The sequence below is a fragment of the Tenrec ecaudatus genome, chromosome 4 (assembly GCF_050624435.1).
Source record: "Tenrec ecaudatus isolate mTenEca1 chromosome 4, mTenEca1.hap1, whole genome shotgun sequence".
Classification (NCBI taxonomy): domain Eukaryota; kingdom Metazoa; phylum Chordata; class Mammalia; order Afrosoricida; family Tenrecidae; genus Tenrec; species Tenrec ecaudatus.
In genome coordinates this window covers 22,533,330-22,543,667 of record NC_134533.1, presented here as the reverse complement: position 1 = coordinate 22,543,667, position 10,338 = coordinate 22,533,330, and the positions used below count along the sequence as shown (strand labels likewise).

The window sequence follows — 10,338 nt, the reverse complement described above, 5'->3', positions numbered from 1 at the left end:
CAACACCACCACCAACAACTCACTGCCATTGAGTCCATGCTGGCTCATGGTGACCTTTTAGCACAGGGTAGCACTGCCCCTGTGAATTTCTCAGACTGTCACTCTATGGGATTACATTTTGTCCTCCCATCAGTAATTTTGTCTTTCCTGAAAAATGTATTGCTAACTTTTGGGGATTCTGCTCATCTGACAGTTGAAAAGTGGCAGCATAATATAATTTTCATTCACCTTTCCCTTATTTTGAGGAAGAGGAACATCATTTCATATAGCTAAAATCTATTCATATTTGGTTATGACTTGGGTTGCTAACCTGCAAGGTCAGCAGTGTGAAAATACCACCATGTCCTCAGGAGAACAACTAGGCTTCACTGTGAAAAGTTACAGTCGCAGAAATTCACAACGGCAGTTCTATCTTATAGTGTACTATACGAAGGAGTATTGGCTAGATGGCAGTGATCTTTTTTTGTTTTGGTATGTAACTATCATTTACACCACTGTGCATTATAATTCTGGTGGTGTAGACCTGTACGCATTAGGCTGCTAACCACAAGGTAAGCAGTTCTAATCCACTAACTGTCTCAGGTGAGATAGATGAGGCTGTATGCTTATTTATGTATAAACTTTGCGGTCGCAGAGACCGTACACCTGCAGCTGTGCGTCAGAATAGACTCAATGGCAGTGAGTTTGAAGAGCAATTTCTATCTATTGCTATAGCATGATTTCCCCACCCCTTGGTTTATCATTTGAACTTTGACTATATTTGTCACGTAATTTTTTGCCATACAGAAGGTTTTGCTTTCATGTATACCTATTCCTCACTTATCAACTATCTTGTTATCCAACATTTCTCCTATGTGACAATAGTAGAAAATGTACTATCTGACTATTTTGTGCATTAATGGTGTATGTGTGACACTGATGAATGCTAAGCTGTGAGGCCAGAGTAACGCTAGGCTTGCACTGATGATTAAGATTATACGTTACTTTGATTAGGCCATCCTTCTCTATGGTTTGGTAGTCACACGATCATGTAATCTGATATTTATGCAATGATACAATTTGGCAGTTATGTAATGAAGTATCCATTTTGTGGCCTGATGTGGTCATCTCCTATTTTTGCTTAACACTGATTTTTCCCATAATGGCCTGTTGTTTGCAATCTAACTAGAAGAAGTGGATGCAGTTAATTATCATTATTTTTTCTTATTGCTTTTGGAACACCCAAGGCTGCTCTGTTTCTTCTTGTGACCATACAGACTTTTATGAAATACTTTAATATCTGATATAGCTTCACTCTTTTCTCATTACTCTTTATTTTCAAAAATTGTTTTTTATATGAATTTTAAATTCAATTTTACTAGTCTTCCTATTACTACATCCACAAAGGAGCCTGTTATCATTGTCATTATTTAGAAAAATTATATTATCTTAAAGATCTCATAGTTCCTTCCTCTATTTCCTTTGACTTTCCACTTGTCCCACCATCATGCTCAGTCTTCATTTGGGTTTCAGTAATTCCTCTTGATTACATTGCCCTTGATCATGTCCTACCAAGCCTTCTATACCCTACTTGCAACTGATTTTGGGACCCTTGATGTTCCCTTGTCCCTGGGTTTGTTAACACCACTTCCTTTCCTCCCCCTCCCCCTCTCCCATGTCCCTCCCAGGAACTGTCAGTCCCATTGTTTTCTGCTCCAGGTTGTTTATCCTGCCTATCTTATCTAGATAGACCTGCAGAGATAATAATATGCACACAAAAGCAAGACATAGCAAAACAAAGCAGCAAAAGAAAACAAAACAAAGACAACAACAAAAAACAATGACAAAAACAAGAAAAGAAAAGCAAGGCACCTAATTTTACCACTAAAGCTGAATAAAAAAATGTGCTGACAATTCACAATCGCAAAGACTTGTGAAAAGCCTAAGTTTCCATCCATAGATGAGTGGATTAGTAAAATCTGGCTCATACACACAAAGGAGAATTATGCAGCACTGAAAAACACGGATGAGCACATGAAACACGTTGATTTATGTGAAGAGCTGGAAGGAGTCATTTTCAGCGAGGTAATCCAAACTCAAAAGGACAGGTATAACATGAGTCCCCTGAGGTACGTACAATCAGCATTCCAGGAATAGAAGAATAAACACCTATCTCACAAATAAGGGGCAGAAGAATAGATAGTTGGGGGGATGGCAGACCACACCTAGGGAGGTACATGAGAGCCCAGCATAAAGAAGGGGAAGGACGGCTGGTGGAGGGAGAAGCGGGGTGGGGAGAAACTGAGTTGATGATACGGGGCAAAAGGGGCACTAACCCACCCGGGGGAGAGTATTGGTTGTGTCCCCACAGAACTGGACCGTACATACAGACTCCACCATGAGACACCAAACCAAGAGGGAAATATGATGCGTGGAGGAATCCACAAAGAGAGTTAACCATACACCGGCCCCAACCAGAATTAGCCTAACCCCCACCAAGATAGGGATTACCATAGAAAATAAAAATAGATCGTCTGGTGAGGGAAAGGGGATGACCCACCACACCACACCCAGAAGGAAGCTGAAGCAAAGGAAGGAGGAAGAACAGAGTGGAGCACAACTGGGTCCACCAAGCTCAGAGGACGATAGGCCGGCCAAAGGGCCCGATGTACAGAGAGGACCATATAGCCACCCCACAGCAAGATGCGACATCCTGCACTGACCCGTGGCCCTACGCGAGACAGCACCAGAGACACAGTGTGGGATGTGCGACTGAGCTGACTCCACCACACTGAGGCAAAACATTGTATGCATACGTTACGTTTATGTGAACCCAGTCTTTTTTTACATTTTATGCTATTTCTGTAGTTACTGCTTCCTACAAGGGATTTTGAGGCCTGAGTAACCAGGTCCTGCTTCCCAAGAGGACGTTTGGCTGCTGCTGAAGGTGAAAAGGGTACAGCACTCTGGGGACCAACCTCTTCTCTCCGGATCCTCACAGCCTCTCCCCTGATATTTCCGGAACAAGTTCCACTCGAGCCGAAGCCACCAGAGTCCTTATTTCTCTGTGGAATGCATGGAAGGCAGCTCTTGTGTGATATCAGGTGGAAGTGAGATCCCAGGGCCTTAGTGTCAATATCCGGAGTCGGAGGCTGCAGGGGGACCAGAGTCTCAGTGTTGAGACTTGGGTAAGGCAGGTATTGCGAGTTCTGAATGGAACTTGGGTGAACGTGCTGGGAACTGTTCTCAGAGCATCATCTGCACCTCTTTGGCCAGAAGAGAAAAAGTGATTGTGGTAAGAACAAACCATGGAAACACCGGCTGAGTTCTTCGTTTAGCGACCGTGAACTTTTTGGGCCATGATTGTTATTCTAAATGGTGGCTCTGAAAAGCAGTGGGAGTTTAGTCAGGAGGATATGTTACTTTACAAAGTTTCCAATGGTCCAGTCGTCGACTGAGTCCCCAGTAAAGCGCCTTGTTGGAGGCATTACGATTCAGGACTGGAAACTCCCAGGAAGCGTGCCAATCACTGAAAGAAGGAAGCTGGTGGTATGAGTTAAATTAATCTGGGTCCTAGTCTTAGCTCTGCCTAGAGTTAATAAACTGGGATCTGTTTAAGAACAAACATCAGCCTCCTTGGACAGCCACATTGAAGGTCTGCAAATCAGCTTGTGAGCAGTCATGATGGTGCTCTATGGCATTCAGAAGGCTGGACTGTGGGGAAGGGTGTGTCAAGCAAGATGTCAGTGGACACTGGGGTGTGATTTGGAACTCTATTGTTACTGAGGGAGATATGTATGGAAGAAATGAAGTTTCTAGTAAAAAGAATTATTATATAGGGATTGATCTAGACCAGGGGTCCTCAAACTTTTTAAACATGGTGCCAATTCACTGTCCCTCAGACTTGTTGGAGGGTCAGATGATAGTTTAAAAAAAACCTATGAACAAATTCCTATGCACATTGCACCTATCTTATTTTGAAGTTAAAGAAAATGGGGCAAAAATACCCGGTGGGCCGGATAAAGGTCGTAGTTTGAGGACCCCTGATCTAGACCCTTGGAAAGGGAAATGTCATTAAGTGGCCAAGTGTAGGGGGAGAAGCAGTCATATGGGGAGCCAATAAATATCAAGAATGGTTTTCTGCAAACAAAGAAGTCCTGGTGGCTCGTGGATTATGCATTGGGCTGCTAATTGCAGTAGAAAGAAGAGGCCTTCCGTGCCCATAAAGACATACAGCGTTGACAATGTAAAGGCAGCACTTCTAGTCTATGCCATAGGCTTACTTTGAGTCAGTATCAACTCAATTGCTGCTGCTTTTTTCTTCTGGAAACCAAGGATGCAAAGGAAGGAAGATAAAAAGAAGCTGCATATGAAAGACAGTAAAAAGCCTTTACAATCTATAGGACACATCTAAACATTGGACAGTAACACTGTTCTGAAATCCCTACATGCTATAATGAAATATTGATCTGCTAACAGCCCCCCCCCACCCCCCCACCCCTTCTGGTCTTGCCTTTAGCTTACCCTTTACGTACTAAGTGATTTACTTTCCGGTTGACTAGCATTCCAGTGATCTCTCATCATCTACCCAGGCCACACAACCCTTCAGAAGATGGTCCCAGGCTCTACCTTCAGTTTGTTGTAAATCCACATTCTTTATTTGTTCTGTCAACATTTATTGAGCACTCTTAAGGTAAGGCACAGTGCCTGGGACAGGGGTTTGCAGACAATTCTCATTCTCATACAGGTTATGTTGTATTAGGTGAGCTAGATCTTGAGTCACTACTATCTAGCTTATTTTTCTTTAATTACAACTGTGATAAGAGGCATGATGAAGACTAGGGTGCGTTGAGAACAGATAATGAAGGTGTGGGCTGAAGGAGCCTGAGGAGGACCGAAATAGACAAGGCGAGCAAAGAATGAGTAAGAGTTAACTCACTCAAGAATGGAGCAGAGACGTCGGACTGTGTCAGCTATGACAAAATAATATCTTATAAATTATCAATGATTCATGAGGGAGCGGCGGCAGGGAGGGAGGGGAAAATGAGGAGCTGATGCCAGGAGCTTAAGTGGAGAGCAAACGTTTTGAGAATGATGAGGGCAGTGAATGTACAAATATGGTGTACACAATTATATCTGTATGGATTATGATTTGTATGAGCCCTTATCAAATGATTTAAGAAATAGATTAAAATCCTGATTGAAAAAAAAAGAATGGAATGGAGAACATTCCAGGTAGAAAAATGAGCCTGTGTTTTTTCCATGCAATACCCGGATGTTCCTTATTCCTCAGAATCTTGGAAATGCAATGGGAGGAAATAAAGTAAAGAAAATGAAGAGAGATAAAATAAAGGTGTACATCTCTTGACAAAGAGATTTGCCAGGAAGGTCAACTAGATCCAGAGGATCTGTGATGTCCTGAAAACTGAAGGACGGGAGATATTAAAATGTTACTAAATGGTTTGGGCTATGCATAGAGGCAGGGATCTGCTGATGGTCCTTGATCTCCTAGAGGTTCCATTTGGTTTCTTTTTCTAGTGAGACCAAGAAAAGGGTTTGCTAAGGAGTCCTGTTCTTTCCCAAATCCTGTACCACCAATGAGTGATTCTTTTCTTCATGAAGAATACCAACTTCACAAAATCTCAAGCACAGGAAATGATACAGATACAGGCATATCTGGATGCTGGTTCAACCAACTCCCGAAGCCTATAATACTTTGGCTTTCTCCTCTTTGGAGTCAGAGACTGCTGCCAGAGCATATCCTAGACCTAGCATTAGGCAGAAATGCTTTAATTCTCAAATCATAGATCTTTACATTCCAAGATCTAAACTCACTCTTTTAGCCTAATAATCACCGTATTATTTCTCTGTTATGCTAATGACACGTTTCTTTTTTTATTTTATTGTTCTTTTTAAAATAGTATATTAGGAGAAGGTTTACAGAGCAGACTGTAGTTTTAAATTCAGCACATTCAGTTAAATCTCTCTATCATCACTTTTCTGTTTCCTCCCTGTGTTTTCCTTTTCCGCCCTTCCTTCCTTCCTAATCCTCTGAACTTGATTCGTGGGTAAATGCTGCCCTTTGGGTCTTAAGTGGTTGGTTACTCAAACAGGAAAGTGGTTCAGTTTAGACCTGAAGGTTAAGGGCCATAGTCTTTGGGGTGTCACTCTTCTTTATTTGACAGTCAGCCTGCTGTTTTACATGATTTGAGATCTGTTCCATACTTCTCGTCTCTGTCCAGCACCTTCTAATATGATCCCTTTAAGGCAGTTAGTTAGTGGGAGCCAGACACCATCTAGTTCTAACCTTCAAGTTGTGAACACTGACATTTGAACTCATCTTTTCCATGTGACTTTCAATTTTTGTCACTCTTCTTTCCTCAGGATAGAGCGAGACCAATGGATCTTAGGTGGCTGCTCAGAAGCTTTTAAGACCTCGGGTGCTACTCACCAAATTAGGACGTAGAACCTTGTAAATGGCTTTTGCCATTTGATCTTGGTGTTCTGTGAGGCCATGATCCGGATCTTCCCCTCCTCCCCCACCCAGGCCCAGGGACACCATTCCTTCAAGGTGTTCGGTTATACATCTAAGACATTTTCATAACTTTGTTCCCTGTACGGTCCTCCACATTCATGGATATATTTGCAACAAAAGCAAATGCACCCATATGAATATCCTCTACCCAACCTATCCATATTCTTAGATCCACTCCCACCCTCCCACTCTCTTCCTTTTAGCTTGTGCATCCATTCAAGCGTCTACTCTGAGAGTCCCACTGTTGGGCGGATGTGTATGTAAAAGTATTTGCCACTCTTGGCTTTACCTCTCCCAAACCTCCCAATGTTTCCCCTGGCCTTCATGATTTGTTCCCAATCTCCTTCTTATCTTGTATTGCCCTCTCTTTCCTCCAAATTAACGTTCCTCTGTTCTCTGGGCTGTGGCCTGTACTTTCTCCCTTGCTCTTCCATCCCTGCTTACTATCAAAGTTATGTCTATTTTTGAGAGTGGAGACCTATTCTTGACTTTTTCTAATAGTGGTCACACAGAATGTTTGTCCTTTTGTACTTGACCATTTTCACTCACCAGAATGTCTCCCTCTAACTTCAGTTTTATTTTTCCTTTTTCTCCCCTTTACTTCAGTCACACATGATAAATAGACGCAGATTTGGACAGGCCCTTCTCGGACTGCTCCTCCCATTTTATACTTATAATTAATTCCTGATATTTTGATAGTGCAAGCTTCTAATATACGTAAAAGATTCTTATATTTAAATTAATTAAAAACACTTTATGTTTTTAATTGGATCCAGGTTTCCAGGGCAGATCAGTTTTCCATTCAACAATCCTTGCACATTTTGCGTCCTGTCACGATTGTAGTCTCCACAGTGCTACACTCATTCCATTTCCTTCTTGCGCTTCCTGTCCATTTTGATATTAAATGGTTATTTGAAGGTGTTGGAAACTTATCAGGTAATTGTATCCCTTATAGATAAGCCTTCTGTTTGACGAAGTATTGAGTCATAGGAATGAATTCATTTCCAGACTTGAGTGTGACTAAAGACCATACACTTGGGTGTTCTACCAGTTTCTCTCTGACCAGAAAACCTTGTCTTTTCATGATTTTGAGTTTTGTTCCATATTCTTCTCCCCCTCTACTCAGGAAATTCTTCTTTTTTAAAAATAAACAAACAAAAAGGCATTTATTCTATAGACTATGATTCTTCCAACTGAACTGCCCACTCCCTGGGGGTACAGAATAGCCAACAGATCATAGGAAGACATGGCTCTTGGCTCCTGTTTGAAACCAAAAGCTACGGCAAACGTTGGTCTTGATTCAGGGCCTATACCCAGGAACTTCTAATGCAATCCTTTTCATAGCTATTGGTAGTGGTAGCTGGGCACCATCTAGTGCATCTGGTCTCAGACCTATGTTCCTGTGGTCCATCATTCTGTTGAATGAATTGATTCAATGTATAAATTCTATCCATCATCTCACGAAAAACATCTTTTGTTTTGCATCATTTCAGATTATCCCACTCCAATGATTCCCTCCTGGTGCTGGCTTCATGGCTGACACACACAATGTGACTGAATTTATTTTTCTGGGGCTTTCTCCTAATCTGGAGGTGCAGAGAGTTTGCTTTGTGCTCTTTTTGCTGTTGTACACAGCGATTGTGCTGGGGAATTTCCTCATTGTGCTCACCGTTATGACCAGCAGCAAGCTGGCTTCCCCCATGTACTTCTTCCTCAGTTACCTGTCCTTTGTGGAGATCTGCTACTCTTCTACCACTGCCCCTAAGCTGATTTCAGACTTGCTGGCTGAGAGGAAAGCCATATCTCGATGGGGTTGCATGACACAGCTTTTCTTCATCCACTTCTTTGGGGGTACTGAGATTTTCCTGCTCACCGTGATGGCCTATGACCGCTATGTGGCCATTTGCAAGCCCCTCAACTACACCAGCATCATGAACCGGCAACTGTGTGCTGTTCTCGTGGGAACAGCATGGGTGGGTGGCTTTGTACATTCCTTTGCCCAAATCCTTCTCGTCTTCCACCTCCCCTTCTGTGGCCCCAATGTGATTGACCATTATTTTTGTGACCTGCTGCCTCTGCTCAGACTTGCCTGCGCCGACATTTTGCACATCGGTCTGCTGATTGTTGCCAATGGGGGAACACTCTCTGTGATTAGCTTTTTAGTTCTCTTAGGTTCTTATGTAGTTATTTTGTTTCATTTGAGGACTCGAAGCTCTGAGGGGCGGCGAAAGGCTCTTTCCACATGTGCGTCTCACATTACGGTGGTACTCTTGTTCTTTGGGCCCTGTATCTTCATCTATCTGAGGCCTTCTACCACTCTGTCCATGGACAAGTTTGTGGCCGTGTTCTACACCGTGATCACCCCTCTCCTCAATCCTGTCATCTACTCCCTGAGAAATGCTGAAGTGAAGAAGGCCATGAAGAGGTTGTGGATTAAGACAATGAAAGTAGATGAGAAGTAGAGACTGAGTGTTATAGCTCCTTGGGTTAAAATGATGCTGAGTCCAAATGGAAGGAAGAATGAATGGAAAGAAACAAGTACACAGTAATTGTTTGATTTAGGGTTATTCTAGTTCATGTCCATTTAAAAAATCAATTGCTTGTAACATATATTCTCTTATGGATCTACTGCAATTTAGCGAGTCATTTGTCTGTTGTTAGATGTTTAAGTAATATCTAGTTTTTTATTATGAAAGAACACTATGGTAAGTATCCTTGGATAGAAATCTTTATACTCCTGATTTCCCTTTAGTCTAATTTCCCACAGTGAATTGACTGTGTTAAAAGTTATAATGATGGACAGAGTAAAATTTTTTTGACAATTTACCTTCCCACTGAGAATTTTCTTTCCAGAATGGGATGCTGTTATTATACATTTTGTCTAGATGAGAAATAGAAAGAGTACATAGTCAAATTATCTTCCCAGCTCAGGAAAGCCAAGCCGATTGGTGTAAAACTTTGATTCTTACTCATGCTGACCTCAGGGGGCCAGTGTAAAACTGTGCTCCATGGTGCTTTCAAGGATGTGAATTTCTTGGCCTTTAGTTTAAGAGTTGAGCATTTAACTCTTTGTGCTAATCTGAGGACCTTATCTTATCTTTCCCCAAGGGAAAAATGTACCTTTACCATGGAGGCACTTGAAAGACACAACTTTAAGCGGTTGACCAAGTTGTAGTGAGACACATTTATATGGGACAAATTTAATGTAACGGAAGAAATTTATATCATGTACCTCCTAATATAATGTATTGTGGAACCATGTGACACTTCTGTGGTCATTCTACCCAAACTACTTAAGCCCAAGTCTAATCTCTAAAATACCAGACAAACTCAAAGTGAAGGTCAATTTACAAAATGACTGGCTTGTGTCCCTGGCCACTAACAGAAAGGTTGGTTGACAGCTTGAACTCACCCTGTGACACCTCAGAAGAAACGGGCTGACGATTTACTTCTGGAGGATCAAAGCCACTGAAAACTCTATGGGTTCACGGCTTGGAACCACATGGAGATGGAGTGAGTTGGAATCACTTTGAGACCAGTAATTGGGTTGATTTTCCTTTTTTATTTTCAAAGTGGCAAGATCATGGAAGATAACGATCAGGGGGAAATAACTCCAGATAATAGGAGATTAAAAATATAAAATAACTAGGAGTAACAAGTGATTTGATATTTGAACTTGCTCTAGAGTGTGGTACAAGATCTGCAGATAATAACAGGCATCATTACTCATGTCCTGATTTTGATAATCATACTGTACTTATGTCAGGGGACTTCTTTGGTTTTAGGACTTACCTCATTGAAAGTCTAAAGCAGTGTTTCCCAAA

At 41.8% G+C, this 10,338-nt stretch overlaps 1 protein-coding gene and 1 non-coding gene across 2 annotated transcripts; one reads left to right on the top strand and one right to left on the bottom strand.

Annotated features, from left to right (window-relative positions):
- Positions 1 to 7,692: 7,692 nt before the first annotated feature.
- LOC142447690 (small nucleolar RNA SNORA2/SNORA34 family) lies at positions 7,693 to 7,824 on the bottom strand. Its single transcript, XR_012784351.1, has one exon. It is a non-coding gene; the product is annotated as a small nucleolar RNA SNORA2/SNORA34 family (small nucleolar RNA).
- A 222-nt stretch (positions 7,825 to 8,046) lies between these two features.
- On the top strand, positions 8,047 to 8,976 carry LOC142446583 (olfactory receptor 4X2-like). The gene has a single exon (XM_075548332.1). It carries the CDS (start codon positions 8,047 to 8,049, stop codon positions 8,974 to 8,976), a length of 930 nt encoding a protein of 309 aa, XP_075404447.1.
- Positions 8,977 to 10,338: the final 1,362 nt, after the last annotated feature.